Consider the following 19506-nt stretch of genomic DNA (forward strand, 5'->3'; position numbering starts at 1 on the left):
TCTCTTTTTTTTTTTAATGATTCTTCTGCCTCACCTCCTGAATGCTAAGATTGTTTGTATGACACCATGCCCCAATACAAAGTAGATTTTTATAATAATTGCTTCCTTTTGTTTTTTTTTTGGAATATATAGAAAACTCAGCAATGTACTTTAATCCAATTTAGCAGAAAATTGTTAGACGTTGCATTTTCAGATTGGCAACGAAAGCCATGCATTTTGGACCTGGGACATTGCCTCCCCAGGGAGAGTGTAGCTTGGTCATTATGTGTCACTGTAATTGGTCCTGATCAAGCACAAGTCTTGTGTGGACCAGTTGTACCAGCCTGGCCTTTCTTTTGAGGAAGCCTCAGGGAAACCCTAGTTTATGCCATATGGCAGGCAGAAGTTAATGAGCTCGGTGGCATCTGGGTTGTGTGCAGTTGAACAGTGTTTTTTCCACTGAGGCAGAAGCAATTTTCACCCTACTCAGGACAGCAGCCTCTCAGTGGGGACATTCCTGTACTGGCAGCGTTCTTCTCAGTCTAGGCCAACAGTTGATCTGCTTCTCTTGCTGTGTTTCTGGTCCGTGCTTATCAGCCATGCTTACATAGGAGCAGTCCAGGTGCTGCAGCTGGTGGAGTGGAGTGGAGGTGTTTGAAAGGTGTTAAGCCAATAAAAACTCAGGGACTTATGGGTTTCATGGCCTTTTGATCCTCTACCAGCAGGGCAGGAGCTTCTTTCCTTCCCTTGGCCATCTTTCACAATTGTGGGCAGTGGAAGAGTGAGCTCGTTCACTTTTGTCACCGGAATCAAGTGTTCATCTGGAGATGTATATCGTTTTAGCTTGCTCTTTTAATGTTAGCTCTTCCACCCCACATCCTTGATGCTAAGGATTGAACTTAGGACCAAGCATGAACTCTGTAATCAAACTGTTTTCCCCAAACCTAATGATATACATTTTAATTCTTTATATGCAGGGGACAGGCTCCAGGCTGTTTAACTTTTAAAGTTTGGTATGGTTGGAGTTTATTGACACTTATTTTAAGTGTCATTCAGTTCCTCCCATCTCTGTATTACTGAAGTGTTGGCGGTTGGACTCAGACTTGTATGTGGTCCCTGTAGCCACATTAGTGGTGATATTTCCTGTTATCAGTAAACATGTAATATCTGACTCTTTTTTTCTTCTCCTTCTCCTTTTTAGACAATTTATTTATGTGTGTTTAAATTTATTTCTATGTGTGTGAGTGTTTGATTGCATGTATGTATGTGCATATGGATATGCATGTGTGCAGTGCCTGTGCAGTGTACCAGTACAAGAGAGTGCCAGGTCCCTGGAACTTACCTTACAAACAGTTGTGAGCTAGCATGTAGTTGGGAATGGAACCCAGGTTCTCTGAAAGTGCCCTTAACCACTGAGCCATCTCTCCAAACTCTTATTTTCCTTTTAGCACCTATTGATAGTCAGTATCTTGTTCTTTCTATTCATTGTGATCTCAAAAATAACACTCTAATTTCTTTTCCTCCCCCTCCTCCTTTTCCCCCTTTTTTGATAAGGTGTCTATCCTGGCTCCCTCTGGCTCCCTGTGCAGCTGGGGGCAACCTTGAGCTTCCAATTGATCCTCCTGCCTCCACCTCCAGGTGCTGGGACTAGAGGCAGGCTCCACCATGCCTGGCAACTCTTTTTCATTTGTTGACGTGAGTATTTTATAAAGAGAAACCATCCCTCATCTGTTTGGTTTTAAGTCCTACCCATTGGTGTAGGCCACATAAGAAAAGTAACTCCTGAATTTGATCCATTTACACTCAGCAGTTTTATGGAAGATACATCTTAACATAATGACACTTAAGAAAGATTGATAAGGGTAGGAGCAATGGCTCAGCAGTTAAGAGCACTGGCTGCTCTTCCAAAGGTCCCGAGTTCAATTTCTAACACCCACATGGTGGCTCAGAACCATCTATGATGAGATTTGGTGCCCTCTTCTAGCATGCAGAAGAACATGGAGGCACAACATTGTATACATAATAAATAACTAAATCTTAAAAAAAAAAGCAAGAGTGATAAATGACAGAATGAATTATTATAATTTTGTTAGTAAACCTATGAGCATCCCTAGCTCCTTATAAGTAAGTAGCCTCTCACTGCTTCCAAACTGTTCTCTTGGATTCTGTGTTTTGAATTCCTTCCGTAGTAATTTGGTGAAATCACCAAGTCACTAGAAGGAAGCAGCAGTTGGTGTGAAACAGGCTCCAGAATATGATGCTAAGCTAGTGTGTGTGTGTGTGTGTGTGTGTGTGTGTGTGTGTGTGTGCACATGAGTTTATGTGTGCATGTATGCATGCATGTGTCCACATGTGTGACTGTGTGTTCATGTGTGTGCTCGTGCGTGCGTGTGTGTGTGTGTGTGTGTGTGTGTGTTAAGTGCTACCAACATGTTCATACTGAATGTGTTACTTTTCTGAACCTATTGCTTCAGAATAAAAGTTTATAGCCACACAGAGCCACTGGTTTATATATTGATCCTCTACCAGCAGGGCAAGAGCTTCTTTTACAGCAGCTGAATAGTGCCAGGCCCTTATCCTGGTGCTCAGGCAGGCAGATCTCTGAGATCAAGGATGACCAGGGATAGACTGTGACCCTGCCTCAGAGAAACAAACAAACCAAGAAATACTGTACAGAATGTACATACTCAAATTGATAGCTTTCTGTAACATGATTGAATGAATCTGCAACAATCTGGAAAGCTAGTCTTCAAGCTTGAAACCCCTAACCTTGATCTTATCCTCCTACCTTGAATATGATTGATAATAGTTCATAAAAGCTGCCTGCCCTAAACATTCCTAACTCCTCTCTCTCTCTGCTCTCTCCTCCTCTCCTCATCCCCTTGTCTTTAAAAAAACTAGAAGAAATACAAATGGGCCACAGGAATGTTATTTCTTCTCTAGCCAGTGTCACCAGCAAATAGGTGTCAGCTAAGGTGCAATGCCTTTGCTCTAAGTCCTGTTCAAGCCTCAAGGCTGCACAGAGATTGGATAACTTTTGCTGTGTTTGCCACATGCTCAGTCTTTTAGTATTCTATGAAATCTTAGATTTGAGGGTTTTTTTAAAAATGTATTTTATGTATTTGAGTGTTTGCTTGTGTACTGTGTTCATGCACTAATCCCAGAAGCCTGAAGAGGGCATCAGATCCCCTGGAACTGGAATTATCGAGAATGAAAGCCACCTTGTGGGTGCTGGGAATTGAGCCCTAGTAGTCTGGAAGAGCACCAAACCTCAGAGCCATCTTTTCAGCTCCCTAAAATCTCAGATTTTAATGCAAGTTATCATTGAATTCATGTCATGTGGAGTCATAAGTTGGCAGATTGTTCTCAGTCGCAAACCACATTTGGTTGTACAACTAAAACCATTGTTGAACAGCTGCTGCTAATGACCTGAAAGTGTCTATTAAGGGTTGACACATACAATAATTGCTGTGTTAATTGAAAAAAGTTAACATATCGATAATTTTGAAACTATTACCTGCTTTATAGACAAAGAACTAATGAGTTTTTAGCTTTTATTGCATTGACACATTTTTATAAGATACTTCAGCTTCCAAAACTCAGGGATGAAGGCCTGGGATGTAACTTACTTGGTAGGGTACTTGCCTAGCATTTATGAAGCAGTGGGTTTACTACCTAGAGCTTTATAAAGTACTGGGTGTGGTGGTGTTCACTGTAATGCCTGCATTTGGGAATTGGAGGCAAAGGATTGGAAGCTCAAGGTCTTTCTCATCTACTGAATCAGTCTGAGGCTGGCTGACATACTTGAGGCCCTGTCTCAGAATAGTGATGATGATGATGATGATGATGAAAAATATCGTTCAAGTATTAGAGACTTTTTCCCATAAAAACACTGTAATTGGTATAGTATTTTATATGTTTTATGGGTGAGTGAGCTGACATACTTTTAGTTAATTGTAGCCGTGCTTGATTGTCACTTGTCCTCAGACATTTGTACTCTGCCCTCTGTTCCTTTTAGATACACTGCATGCACAGGCTTGCTGGGAATTTGCCCAATAATGAAGTGCTCCTGGCCTACTAACAATTGAGCTTCCATGATATACACTTTAATTTTTCTATGTTATGATTTCATGGAGTGATATACACAGTCCTTATGAGGGCTGCTAACCATCCAAACCTGTGAAGTTTCAAGTCTGTTTTCTCTTAGTTAGTATTCAGGAAATTCCACAGAAAGTTCATCCCATTTGGAAAGTTAGTATTTATGAGCCTGCAGCAATTCCCTGTTACTAAGGCTTTTTAATTCTTTTTAAATTTTGCTAGCTTTCAGTGACTAGAAAAAAATTTTTGAGAGCTCTAAAAAAAAGTTCTACTAGGGTATGAATGATATTTTGTAAGAAAAAAATTTAAATTTTTTTTTTGCAATTGAGCTTATTTATTAGAAAGTTCCAACTACAGAGAGATAATCAACTTATTTCAAAAATAAGTTGAGCGATATGAGAGAATCGATGAACTTGAGCACAGCTTACCATAGTAACATTCTGTGATTTTCTCATTTTAGGTGATGGAATATGAGAATAGGATCCGAGCCTACTCCACACCAGACAAAATTTTCCGCTATTTTGCCACCTTGAAAATAATCAGTGAGCCTGGTGAAGCAGAAGTGTTTATGACTCCACAGGACTTTGTGCGCTCCATCACACCCAATGAAAAGCAGCCAGAGCGTAAGTTGCTAGCATGGGAAGCAGGCTTGGGGTAACTGTTTCTTATGGCTAATTTACATCCTTCTCTGGACTTAGTAACATTCATGGGTCCAGCAATAATTTAAAATCACTGTTTGACTATTGATGCTTGGAATTGTGCTCAGCTTCTACAGTCCAGTGTGTGTGTCTTCTTTAGGGGAACTAGCTGAGATAAACAGTGTGTGGAAAGATACGGCATCAAAGTAAACAACTAATTTAGGACATACTGTAAGGAAAATTATTGGGTAGGGTGCTCCAAACTTCAGACCCTCTCTTGGAAGAGCGAGACTCAATGTTTTTGTGATCTGCAGTCTCATCAGTGTGCAACCAGGCGAGTGCTTACTACACAGTGAGGCTGCTGGATTTGGGTGACAGTGACAGCACTGTGCTCTTTGTGCCTCCCACACTGTTTTCCAGCTCGGAGGTGGCCACAGGACAGCAGTCCTGATCCTGGGGTGGCTGATTGCCTGGGAGGGAGGGAAGGAGGTGGCCAGCGCAGACCTTGTTCTCCAAATGTTTACATTGTACGTTTTGAGTTACTCAGCAGTTTTCCATCCTTACTGGCTCCAGCATTTAAAAAAAAAACTGTAGGAGGACATGACAAAGCATGTAATTTTTTTACAAATGCTATGGGAAAGTCCCTGAAGGACTAGTGACTGCAATCTAACAGCAGTTGAATCCCAGGGAAGAGAGCGTCTGATTTTTTCCTCAGTATAATAAAAACACCCAACTTTAACAAGAAATTACACAGCCATACTAAAGAACAAGAAAGCTTAATCAGTTAACAGGAACCAAAGAGCTTGACAGTAATTATCCCTGGGTATACCCAGGTAGGACACCTGTGGTGGACTGCATGTGGGCAGTCAGAGGTCACAGAAGAGCAGTTAAGACTTCTCCAGATAACTGAAGCTTTTTGTTAATAGAACTGTCCTACACAAAGAGTCAAAGGATATACTTTATATTGGCATGAAAGGACACAACACAGCAACTCAAAGCCATACAAAGAAGAAAACAGCACTATAAGCCAAGCATACTTTTAAACCAAAAATGGTTGGGCATTTGAATCTATGATCTATAATCCAAATGTTCCAAAATCTGAAGTGTTTGGAATGTCAGTGTGACACTGTGAGTGGATAATTCCCTATTTGACCACTTGTGAATTACAGTCAAAACACCAGTGCACAAAAAAATGTCATCTAAGATATTAGTGGGCTGTGTATAGGGCGCATGTGAAACAGAAGTGTATTGATGCTAAGTTCTACGTTCTTCTCCACTCAGTTCAGTGCCCAGTTCTGCTACACAAACTGTGGGGTTTTTTTGGAGGGATTACTGATGACTGCAATTTAAGAGCAAATGAACCCCAGGAAGGAAAGACACTCTATACAGCCTTGGCTATATAGCGTGGAGAGCTGAATAACTCACCTTCATTTGGGTTTTTTTTTTCCCTCTGTTTCACCTCCATTTTTCTACACTAATCCCCTATGCCTTTCAGCAAGCCTGAACAAGGCATCATTTCCCTATGGAAGAATGCTGGTCACGTGTGTTACAGAATTTCTCTCCTCTGCATTTTACTGGTTGTCCCCTACAATGTTTGTTGTGTTTCTTTGTCCTCAGTGTTTTATCTATCTAAAAAATACATAGAAAGTTCCAGAAAAGGACACTACCAAAATAACTATGAATGTTGAAATCAGAAGGACATATTCTATTCTTTTTCAAATGTTCCTGTATTTTCTAACAAGCTTCTTATATATTCATTCAAGAAGTATTGAGTTGCTTTCTGCTCCCAAAGAGTTTTATAATAAGATACACTGTTTTATTAATTGCATTGAATTTTAGACATAGAGTATTTTTAAATATCTATATTTATTTATTTAATGTGGATATACATATCAAAGAATAACTTCAGGGAGTGGTTTTCTCATTTCGCCATGTGAGTCCTGGGGATCAAACTCACGTGGCCAAGTTTAATGACTGGCACCTTTAGTCACTGAACCATCCAATCCAAGATTTAGATCTTTTTAAGCTGGCTTCAGCAGCTTGTTTTGTGACATATGAGGGAAGAAGCCAAGACGGCTTGTATGCAGAAAGAAAGGGGCTTGCAAATATAAACAGTTTCATGCCTGCATCCAGATAAAAATCTCATTTCTATCAGTAACTTTAAAGAATGTAATTTTCTTCCAGTATGACAATGAAAATGAACCAATACTTTAAGACAGGCCACCAAAGACTGTTTCCTCACTTAAGGAATACTGTTTTTATTCCTTTTAAAACAATTACATTTTCTGGTTGCCTTCAGATACCTGCCATTTAACTTTGCAGCACTCCGCCGTTTGCTTACTTGTTTTTGCTTTGGTGGGAATTGAATGCAAGGTTCTCTGCATGCCATGTAAGCACTCTACCGCTGAACTACATCCCTAGCCAACTCCCCTTTAATTACTGAAAGATGTACTATGTGAACCGAGTAGTTACTGAGAATGCAGTACACCAAGCACTCTCCTCATTTTCATGGGAAGCTAGAATAATGAATAAGTGCTTTTCTTGAGGGAAAATTCTGATACGTGAAAATGAGATCTAATGGGAAATTGGCTTCGTTTTCATTTACTCGTTAGCAAGAATGTTGATAACAGCAAAATAAAATATGCTGCTCCTGTGTGAGGTAAAATGAAGAAGAGTAAGGCAGTAGATTTCTATAGTTTAAATTTCTGTCTTCAGTTGGTCTCCAGCCAGCTGTTCCTGTTTCAACTTTGTTTTGTTATGACTTCACACATACTATATCCCAGGATACCCAGCTGATCTAAATCTGTGAGTTTTAATTTTAGAACTATTAAAAATAATCATGAAGCACAGACTACATAAGGCCCCCTAATTAAACAATTTGAAATGAACTGATGAATTTCAGAGTGAAAAGGTGAATAAGAATACTTCTGTATTAAATACAAAAATGTATATATAGAGGAAAGCCATAGTTAAATGTAAAGCACATTAAAAGGGGAAAAAGAATATCATATGCTCCTTGAACACATCTCAGCTTCTCTATGGAGTCGATGTTGTCACCACCATCCCTGGACAGTGACTCAGGTGGCTGCTTCAAGCTGTGGGTGTGAATGGCTCTCACTGTCGTAGTAAAAAACAGTTTTCACAGGCATGTTTGCTCACGCCTTTAATCTCATCACTCCGCAGGCAGAGTCAGGTGGATCTCTGAGTTCCAGGACAACCAGGGCTACACAGACAAACCCTGTCTCCAAAAACCAACACCAAAATCAAAGACATTTCTCACAGTCATTCTATGATGTAGGTAACCAGAAGCATGAGATGGGATAAAAGTTCTATGAAATAGGAGTTTTGTGCAGAACACAGCATACACTATGGCAGAGAGGGTCTCTGTTTCCTTTCTGTTATATCAGCCCATCTGACTTCTTATCTTGTGAATGGAGAAGCAGGTCTCACTGTATCATTCAGGTATCCTGGACTCCATGTTCTCTTTAGGATCACCCTTCACCATTTAAGAATATAACCTAGAACCTCTGCTCAGATGTGGCCCATGGCAGCTCAGTCTCCATGTGGGTGCCCTAGTAAAGGGAATAGGGACTGTCTCTGACATGAACTCAGTGGCTGGCTCTTTAATCACCTCCCCCAAGGGGGAGCAGCCTTGCCAGGCCACAGAGGAAGACAATGCAGCCAGTCCTGATAAGACCTGATAATTTAGGGTCAGATGGAAGGGGAGGAGGATCTCACCTATCAGTGGACTTGGAGAGGGGATGGGGGGGAGATGAAGGAGGGGCCTACAGCTGGGATACAATGTGAATAAACTGTAATTAATATAAAAAAATAAAAATTTAATTAAAAGAATAATCTTGCCTATAAAGAGCACTTTTATAGTGATATGTATTTTATACTTGATCCTTACAGTACTGTTTTCCATAGAGTAGAACAACTGCAGCCAACTTCCTTATTCCTTTTTTTTCTTTTTTTCCTTTATTAATTACACTTTATTCACTTTGTACCCCCCCTGTGGTTCTCTCCCTCCTCCCATCCCAATCCCTCCCTTCCTCCACCCTCTGCATGCATGCCCCTCCCCAAGTCTACTGATAGGGGAGGACTTCTTTTCCTTCCTTCTGATCCTAGTCAATTAGGTCTCATCAGGAGTGGCTGCATTGTCTTCTTCTGTGGCCTGGTAAGGCTGCTCCCCCCTCAGGGGGAGGTAATTAAAGAACAGGCCAATCAGTTCATGTCAGAGACAGTCCCTGTTCCTATCACAATGGAACCCACTTGAGTACTGAACTGCTATGTGCAGGGGTCTTAGGTTATCTCCATGCATAGTCCTTGGTTGCAGTATCAATCTCAGGAAAGACCCCTGTGCTCAGATTTTTTGGTTCTGTTGTTCTCCTTGTGGAGTCCCTGTCCTCTCCAGATCTTACTATTTCCCACTTCTTTCCTAAGATTCCCTGCACTCTGCCCATGGAACCTTCTCCAAAATAGACCATATAGTTAGCCACAAAGCAAGCCTCAACAGATACAAGATTGAAATAATCCCTTGTATCCTATCTGATCACCACGGACTAAAACTGGACCTCAATGACAAAAAATAGCAAAAGGCCTACACACACATGGAAACTGAACAACTTGCTTCTAAATGACAGCTGGGTCAGAGAAGAAATAAAGAAAGAAATTAAAGACTTCCTAGAATTCAATGAAAATGAAGGCACAACATACCCAGACTTATGGGACACCTTGAGAGCAGTGCTATGAGGAAAGTTCATAGCACTAAGTGCCTTCAAAAAGAAATTCGAAACATCTCATGCAAGCAACTTAATGGCTTACTTAAAAGCCCTAGAAAAAAAAGAAGCAGACACACCAAAGAGGAGTAGATGGCCGGAAATAATCAAACTCGGGTCTGAAATCAATAAATTAGAAACAAATAAAACAATTCAAAGAATCAATAAAACCAAGAGCTGGTTCTTTGAGAAAATCAACAAGATAGACAAACCCTTAGCCAAACTAACTAAAAAGCAGAAAGAAACTATCCAAATCAACAAAATCAGAAACGAAAAGGGGGACATAACCACAGACACTGAAGAAATCCAAACAATAATTAGGTCTTACTTCCAAAGTCTATATACCACAAAATTTGAAAATCTAAATGAAATGGACAATTTTCTTGACCGATTCTACATGCCAAAGCTGAATGAAGACCAGGTAAACCAATTAAATAGTCCTATATCCCCTAAGGAAATAGAAGCTGTCATCAAAAGTCTACCATGCAAAAAAAAGCCCAGGACCAGATGGTTTCAGCGCTGAATTCTACCAGACCTTCAAAGAAGAGCTAACACCAATACTCTTCAAACTTCCTCATTCTTTATGGCAATTTGTACAATTTGTATGTTTTTAAAGGGGAGGAGGAACACAATAATATTTGACAACAATTAAAAATTATAAGCAATTCAGATTTCATTGTTCATAAGAAATTTTACAGCATAGCACTCATTTCTGTGTGGAAGTCTTAGAGCCAGAAGAGCAGAGTGGAGTAGTTGTGATGGAGACTATAAGCATTCGGCCTATAAACCTGAGTATTCATTTTATGTTCTTTCAAAAAGGAACTTGGTATAGAGCATTTCATGGGAGTTAAACATGGGATGCCTGAGTATGTGTGTCTTCACAAAATTAATGTGTCATATAATAGTTTGGAAAACTAGTACAAAGGTTTAAAAATCTAAGCACTTTTAAAACAGTACAAGCTTTTGAAGACACTTAGAGCCATGATATGCTATTGTATAGGAGATAGTCACAGGTAGGCACAGGGTCTCACTCTGTAGGCCAGGTTGGACTTAGAGCAAAGTTGGTTTTGTTTTAAATACCAAATAGTAAATATTTAAGGCTTAACAGACCCGAAAGGCAGATAGTAAATCCTACTCTTACCTCTGGGGTTCTAAGGAAAAAGACACAGTGAGGAGGGCTGTCGCTTCCCACACTCTCCCTTCTGTGAATTCTTTAGGCTTGAGTGATGTCATAACATGCAGTGAGGACAGTATCTAAGGAACTGTTGTAACTACTGAGCCAGTGCTGGAGCTTTCTTAGTATTGTGATTAGCTCAACCCACAGAAATGAAGGACCTCACAGCCTTTGGTGAACATGGTTTAAGGAGAAAAGTGGTATAAGCTCAAGTTAATTTAGAAGGTCTGTTGAGGTTGTAGATATAACTGATGAGTCATAATTACTAAAGGATGCCACTACTGGACTTACCAAAGCAGATGGGGAAAAGCCCACAAGGCCTCAACCCTACAAATAGAAGTATAGGCAACTGGGGAGAGCTGGGAGCAGGAAAGGTGATCCTCCTCAGGGAAGGGCACACTAATTGGTTGTCCAGTGCCAAAAGGTCATCCCTGAGAACATACATATAAGTAACATAGTCTGAAGAGGTTATATTTAGGAATATATATGTATATACATATATGCATGCAATAACAATTAATGAAAAAACAGCCATAAATATGGAGGGGAATGGGGAACATTATATGGGAGGGTTTGGAGGAATGAAAGAGAAGGGGAAAATGTGGCAATTAAATTATAATCTCAAAAAACTTTAATTTTTAAAAGCATTGAGTTTAGATATGTGACCATTGTGGCCAAGATTTATTAAGGATTATCATTTTTTTTCTCTCTGTGTGTATTTATGTGTTTATATGCACATATGTGAGCATATTTGTGTGCACATGTTTGTACACATGTAGACACCAAAGTCAACTTTGCTCCATCCACCTTACTTTTTGAGATAGGTTCTTGTATTAATCTAGAGCTGAAGAGTTCTGCCAACTGCCTCTACTTCCCCAACTCTGGGATTACAATCCTGTGCCACCACGCCTACCTTGAGCATCATAAATCTCATGAACTCTGCATACCAGTTCAAAGTATCAGACTCACACCCGAGGTTAAATATGCATGAGATATTGCTGAAATCTGAAACTTGATTATAAAAAGATTAGCACTTAAATTAAAAGCCAAGAAGTAGATGATTAAAGAATGTGAAAACTCACAGAAGATAAGATAATCATTCAAACTCTGACTGAAAGGTAGACAAGCTGTGACATTTAAGATTATGCTAAGACCCTTAGTGTTCCACATGCTTTATAAAAATTTGGAATATTGAAATTTTATATTCTACAATTAAGATATCTTGTGTGAACCCAGAAAATTGACTTTGTCTTATTGTGAAAGGTCTTGAAGTTTGTCACAGTTTACACATTCTGACTTTATTGAATGGCTGCTTATGATAATGCTTAACAGTCTGGCCTTTGAATAAACTAAAATTCGAAAACTGCTGAACCTGTGTGTAAACGTGCTGCCCTGCCGCTCTCCAGATCGCACATCCCAATAGAGATGGTGTGGTCACTGGCCGGCCCTGGTGACTTTCATTCTGGGGTTGTATGTCCTCCTAGTTAGTTGTCTAAGGAGGTGACAGAGGAGAGACTTGAACTGAGGATGGCAGGGTGCTTTGGAAGAGGCATGGACCTCATTCTTGGGCCTTTGATTGTGTCCTGTTTAAGAGCTTGCCATTAGCTTAGGTTTAGAGCTACCATCCTCTTCCCCCCCATTCTTAGGTTTTCCTGGCTGCTTTGTGGATTATTTAAACATTTTTACTGTATTTTATTTTGAGTGATCTTTTTGTGTCTTGACTTTATTTCTTTGAATATATTTAGTGATTGTCATGGGGATTATCCACACTTCTTACAGTGTTCTGTGAGAATTTGCTTTTACCACTTCAGGTAGAATAGATGGCCCACCACAGTAAGGCCTTCTCCACTTTATGTTGTGTATATCCTCTGTATATAAATATTGAAAACTCCACCCCAAACCGCTTATGTAAAGAATTTAAGAAAAGACAGTTCTCTCTTTTCTCTCTCTCTCTCACACACACATATGTACACAGAGTGAGAGAGAGTGTGTTGACTGATGAACCATTTCCATTGCTCTTTTGTTCTCTAGTTCCTGGTTTTTCTCCACTGTCATTTCCTGTCTCTGAGGAGCTGGTCTCCTGCACACGGAGTCACCATTTTCCTTCATCTTAGAATGCTTTATTTTGTCTTTATTCTTTAAGGATATTGTCACTAATAAAAGGAATGCAGGATTGGAGTTCTTTACTTTCAGCATTTGAACCAGTTGCCTCAAAGTTTTTTTCTTTGTCATTTTTTTTAGTAGTTAGATGTTTTTTGCCTTTTTAAAAAATTCAGTGTGTGTGTGTTGTTGTTGTCATTGTTGTCTTCTCTTGTTTTGTAGGAAATTGAAAATTAAGAGGGAGATAAACAAAGCTTTAGTTATCTTTGTTGCTTTCTATTCTGTTTGTTTATAGGTTGGTTGGCTGGTTGGCTGGCAAGCTAGCTGGCTGGCTCTTAGGCTGGTTGGTTAGTTGTTTGTTTGTTTGGGTAGTTGGTTGGATGGATGAATGGATGGATGTATGGATGGATCTTTGGCTGGTTGGTTAGTTTATTAGTTTTTGAGCTGGGGTATCATGTAGTCCAGGCTGGTCTTGAAGCACATGGGGATCTGCGAGGGCCATGAGCTCTGGGAGTAGAAGCAGTGCCCATTTCAGATGTGCACCACAAGGCCTGACATCAACTTATATTGTTGAAGTTTGTTCTGTCTTTTTAAATAATGCCATTTTGAATATGTTGATAGTTCAAATTAGAATTGTTCTCAGATTTTCTTATCTTTTTTGATTATGTTTGCATTTGTTTGTTTCCCAGAGGGAGATGTAAGCATCCTTCCTTCTAAGGTTCCAGTGACAAGCCAATTCTTCCAGAATTCACAGAGTTTATAAGTTTATTGGACTTTCCTTGGAGCGTAAGTGAGAGATTAGTTGCAGAGGTATGGGCATTCCTCCCATCCCAACAGGCCATACTGGAAAGCCTTTACTCAATAGGGATTAGGGTTTTCCCATAGCCACATAGATCGAGCCCCACTTTCCTGTCTCCCCTGGCTTATATTCTTTAGCACCTTCAGGAGGCCATGTGTAATTAAGGCAGAGTTGCATATAACAGGTGGTAAGGAGAAGCTGGAGGCTTAGGTGATTGTCTCCCCATCCTCCCTACCACTCCATAAGAGGACATAGACAGTCAACAATGGGGTAATCCCATTGCTGGGTGTGCAGAACTCCCAAGATGGCAGTTGCTTGGCTTGGAGGACAGCTACTCACAACAGTAACCAAATTATTAGAAGCAGAGATGCAAAACAAAGCTTCTGATGTTCATTAACTAGTGTGAAGACATGAGACTAGAGTGCAGACTGATGCATGCACCTTTCACACAAGCACTGTGCTGTTCTGATACGTAAGCAAAGAGCTGGTGTCTGTTTGCCAGCATTTGTTCTTTGAGTCTGAAAATGGGGCAAAATAATCATTCCTTTGTGGCTTTGGATGAATATTGTAGCTAAGTCATCTACTATCCTTAAGTGAATAATTTAAAACAAAACTGAATGCCACCATGTATTTCTGGTGAGTTATAATCAAAGACTAACTATTTTTTCCTCTATTTTGCAGACTTGGGCCTGGATCAGTATATAATAAAGCGCTTTGATGGCAAGGTGAGCAAACTGGTGCACAGATGTCCTAAGATGTTTTACTAACAAGGTTTTTGGGTTTCTCTAAAATCATCATGACAGACCTGTGAATATTGTTTAGCTGCTGAGGAAAGTGTGTTTAGGTTTGGAGACCTGGGTCTTCAGGAGATCCTGCACAGGAAATCAAGTGGAGGTTGGGGGCTTATGGGTTTGTTTGTTTGTTGTTTTGTTTTTTTAATGTTTTTCCATGTAAGGTAACTCATGGTTTGCTTACTCCATATATTAAGGCTGAATTCAGTGTTTGCTGACTTTTGAATATTAACACAAAAGTCGTCATGAACACTCCAGTATTACAGTCACATTTCACGTTGAACCTTCTGACAATTTACGACAATAATCCTAACTATAAAACCACAAGGATCTCTATAGTGCTTTTATTACAGTTATGAAGAATTCTCCCAATTTGCATGTGTTTGGATTGTACTTTCAATACTTTGTACCTGATGAAGAAATCATGTTATACTACATTCTTAGGCACTAAAAAGAAAACTTTCAATTTTATTATCTCATAAAGGTGTCAGCTCAACATGGTTTTGTTTTGTTTTTTCTTTCAGGATAAGTTGTTCAAAAGGAAAAAGGAAAATGTACATAGGGTCAGAATGAAAGTAATGGTCAGTTTTTAAAATATTTTTAATTAAAATAAAATTATCTCATTTTCCCTTTTCTTCCTTTCTTCCAACCCTTCCCATGTACCAGGCCTTTCTCTTTGTTATTGTGCTATGTGTGTATAAATTTGTACACATGTAAATACAGTCTGCTGAATCTGTTGAGAGTTGCTTGTATGTAGATGATTTCAGGGCTGACCACTAGGAATTGGATAACCAGTTACCAGGCTCATCCCTGAGGGATGACTGAATCTCCTCTCAGCAGTTCTTTGTATGGATAGAACTCCTTGAGATTTCTCTCTGTGAGATGTCTCCCAGTGAAAGCACGCCTCTTGGTGTGGTCAGTGTTCAGGTCTTGTTTAAGCAGCTATAGTGTTAAGATACAGTAAGTATAACTTCCTTGTCATTTCTAGGAGACACAGCCTCACCATGGACTTCCTGCTCCTCTGGCTCTCGACAATCTTTCTGTACTCTCTTCCATATTATAACCTGAGCCTTTTGTGGGAGTTGTAGATGCAGCCCCTGGGTCCAGGCAGGCTACAGTCAGTTGTTCTCTGCATTTGACCAGTTGTTTTCTGTCGATCTCTGTCTGCTGCAGAGAAAAACTTCTTTGATATGGAGTGAGAGCCATGCTTATCTATGGGTGTGAAAATAAGTATGGAAGCTGATTTTATGGTTTCAAGGAACAGGCTCTGAACGAGAAAGCATTCTATAGGAATTTGCTTTGCTTTTTAAATAGGCAGTTCTTTCTCAACGTCTGTGTCTGTCGTTGTTTCTGTCTCAACATCTTTTGGAAGACATTCTGCTATGAAGTGTGTAAAGGATCCCATCTTAGTTTCCCTTAAAGAAACAAAAGCCAAAACCATGTAATTCTGTGTATAACAAAGCCCATTTTCTGATTGAATTGTATGTTAAGGTTTATGTCAGGAAAAGCCAGAACAAATATAAAATAACATTTTCTTGGGAGTGTTTTTTTATTTTTATAGAAATTTCATAGACCTTTTACATGTGAATCAGAAAACAGTGGCTCATTTGATACTGACAAATATCTGTCGTTTTTACTCTTCTGTTTCATTAACTAGACATTACTGTTAAGTAAATGTTTCAGCTGGCCATCAGTGAAACTGAATTTGATCAAGCAGATTTTGCATTTTGATGGGAGCCTTTCTCCAGAGCCCTTTACTATCTTGTTAGTGGGCTCTTGTTTTTTTTTTTTTAAGATTTGCTTGTTTGTTTGTTTGTTTGTTTATTTATTTAATGTAGGTGAATGCTCTGTCTTCATGCACAACTGCATGCCAGAAGAGGGCATCAGACCCAGGATAGATGGTTGTGGGCCACCATATGGTTGCTGGGAATTGAACTCAGGACCTCTGGAAGAGCAGCCAGTGCTCTTAACCATTAAGCCATCTCTCCAGCCAGGGCACTTGGTTTTTAAGAATGCTAATTCTTGTCTTTGGATAAAAGTTACAGAGCACACCAGCCTCTTTTATTACCTATTGCATTTCAAAGCTGTCTACTCAGAGGTCTTGAGTAAAGAATGCTGACATTTATTGCTAATGTTGCTTAAAGAGTATGTTTCATAAATGAGTGATATTTTTAATAGTCAGACTAAGACTAAAAGTTTCAAGGCTTCAAGTCTTGGATGGCTTCAGATTTTTTCTGATGCTCTCTTTGAAAAAACAAAACAAAACAAAACAAAAACCCTTTTGCAGTGTTGGTATCTGACACAAGTGCACCACCAACTGAGATGTGCCCAGCCTTTTCAAATCATTGTATAAATAGCTTGTCTCAGTGGGTATGGGTGCTTGGCAACAAGCTGAATGACCTGAGTTCTCTTCCCAGAGTCCACTCGATGGAAAGAGGACCAACTCCTACAGGTTGTCCTCTGACCTCGACGTGTATACCATCCAAAATATGAATTACACACATAAAACAATAATAAATAAATATAAAAATTTCATTTAAAAATTAAGTACCTAATCAATAATTTGTCAGTACTATTAGAAATATGACAATATAGCATATGGAAATATGTCATAGGTTTATTTTAGTACTCCCCTCCTAATATGCATGTATTCCCCTAAGATTTGTTAATGTAGCCATTTCATCACTATACATTATTTTTTATTAAAAACCATATAATTTTTATTTGATGCTTTTAGCGTCTAGTGATTGGCCTGTAAAATGAAGTATTTATTTGCAAGTGGAGCCTTATTTGACAGTAGTGTTTTCCTTGGTATGACTTAATTCATATGGTGTGTAGTCCTTGTTTCCCATTTTGTTCTACTCCTTTTTCTTGGCAATCTAAATACAGAAGTTGTGCCCTACATTTTCTATTCCTGTGACATGTTGTAGGCAGTGATCTTGGAATCCCATGTTTCCTTCAGACATCAAAGTGGAGAACTGCATGCTGTAGATGAGATTATTCCCTGAGCAGGGGTGCAGGGATGCTGATGCTGAGCTTTGATGTCACCCTGGGCTTCTCTCCCAAAGATGATTAAGTTCTTACCCTGTTTCCAAACACAGCAACAGCAGGTTCCCATTGAAATGGACTCTCCATTATCACCCCATGTCTCATTCCTCTCCCCTCCCCATCTTTTCAACCTTCCCTTTCTTCCCCATCTCCTTCTTCCCTATCTGTCAGTCTGCCTGTTCTTGTTTTTGATGGGGATTGTACCCCTCCTGCGTATAAATTGGATGTTCTACCACTAAACTGCAATCTCAGCCCCAAAAAGCTCTTTAAACATTATTGTCTGTCACTGGATTCCCTCTCACTCTGTGGGCGTCTTCTTCACTCAGTTGATTATTTCCTCAGCTGTATAGAAGCATTTTAGTTTTATGAGGTCCCACCTGTCAATTGTTGGCCTTAATATTTTCACCTTCCCACTTTTGAGAGACTAAAATCAGTCAAGTCCAAAATCTGTTAATATATGTATTCAGGTCTTACAGATGCTAAATACAGACAAAAATAGTCAGAATTTTAATATTTTTGCTTCTGATTTATATTTTTGCTTATGTTAATGGGAAATTTTTGAAAAAGGAAGGAAGGAAAGAAAGAAAGAAAGAAAGAAAGAAAGAAAGAAAGAAAGAAAGAAAGAAAGAAAGAAAAAAAGCCAGCTTCCAAAACAATGAATGAGATTGTTCAGTTTCTTGAAGGCTCAAGGTCTCATAGATATTTCAGTTAGATATTATTAGTATGAATGAAAAATAAAGACATGATGCTCCTAGGTATGGTGGAAGAGAAGGTTTATTGTAGATATGAGGGATAGCACAGCCAGAGGCATTTGGAAGGGTCCAGACTGTCATGGCCATGAGAGAAGGGGTGGTGAGAATAAGAGAGTAAGAAAGGAAAAAGAGGAAGTAAGAAAGAGGGCACCTGGTAACAAGGGGTACCAAGCAGCCAAGATGCCAAGAGTGAGCCAAGAGGATGTGTAACCCAAATGGCTGGGCCTTATAGGAAAAGAGAAGCAGAAAAGGGGGGGGGGGGGGGGAACTCAGGGGCTGGAAAGGCTTAAGGTAGGGGACAGGGTATGCCAACCAGGATGGTCTATAACATGTATTTGTAAGTAGGGACTGAGGGAGACTGGCAGCCAGAGTCCACTCTTGAAAGTGTGTTTGAGCTGTCCTACCTCTGCCTTCCAGATAAAGCACAGTTAGAAACCAGTAGTAAATGAAAAAAATAAAAAATATTTTCTTTGAGGAAAGAAAGTACGAGGTATACAAGCTTAATAGCTGGATTTAAAACACCAGAATCAAGTTCACCTTGTCATCATATGATCAATTGGCATTTTGCGAAGTATTGTCTGTCTTTTTATTGATGCTGTCACTCTTAAAGTGATCCATGTGGTGTGTATTTGAGAAACTGGATCTCTGCTGATTGCAATCTTGCTTTTTGAGTAAAATGCTGTTTCTGCTATGAACAAAACCAGGTATTTTTCTTTCCAGTAATAGGACTGGTTATGATAACCTTTTCTCATGAGCCAAAAGTTCAGAGTGTAATTGAACGACTGCAGTGGACTTAGGTGCTCCATCAGCATTTCCGGAAATCCTTTGGGCTGGTGGTGTAGCTGTGTGGTAGAGCATGTACTTGAGCATGGGCATTGCTCTGAGTTCAAACCCTGATACAAAAAGGAAAAAATGTTATTTCTACTTGCTAAAATTTACATTTTGTTTTTCAGAGATTTCCCCATCTTCTTTTCTACTATTTTAAAAATCACTTTCAAAATCTTTTCCTGTTTTTTTTTTTAAATTAACTTTAGTTATTTTTCCATACAGTATCACTAAATAATGAATAATAATAATGAAATCTAGCTTTGGTATATGGACTCTTTATTTTCCAAGGCATTTATTTCCATGATGTTTGTTTTGCATCTGGTAGCCATATGTTCAAGTAAATGTTATAAAGAATGCTCAATTATGATGAAAAATATAGCCCTGTTAATTGTTCTGTGTCACAGTGTAACATGGAGTATAACAGAGCAAAAGTGTCAATTTCAAGTCATATAGCCATCCAGATATGGGCTCTTCTGCACACTTGATGGATAAAAACACTGTCAACCTCGTGTCTCTTGCCT

The 19506-nt window shown here is 39.4% G+C and overlaps 1 protein-coding gene across 1 annotated transcript in view; it reads left to right on the forward strand.

The window, feature by feature from the left end:
- Micu1 (mitochondrial calcium uptake 1) overlaps positions 1 to 19506 on the forward strand; it is a 176674-nt gene that overhangs the window by 44843 nt on the left and 112325 nt on the right. The window contains exons 4-5 of the mRNA XM_055614402.1: positions 4538 to 4700; positions 14248 to 14291. Coding sequence (XP_055470377.1) covers positions 4538 to 4700; positions 14248 to 14291 — 207 coding nt within the window. The remainder of the gene's footprint in view (positions 1 to 4537; positions 4701 to 14247; positions 14292 to 19506) is intronic.

The sequence above is a fragment of the Psammomys obesus genome, unplaced genomic scaffold (assembly GCF_907164565.1).
Source record: "Psammomys obesus unplaced genomic scaffold, mPsaObe1.curated_primary_1811, whole genome shotgun sequence".
Classification (NCBI taxonomy): Eukaryota; Metazoa; Chordata; class Mammalia; order Rodentia; family Muridae; genus Psammomys; species Psammomys obesus.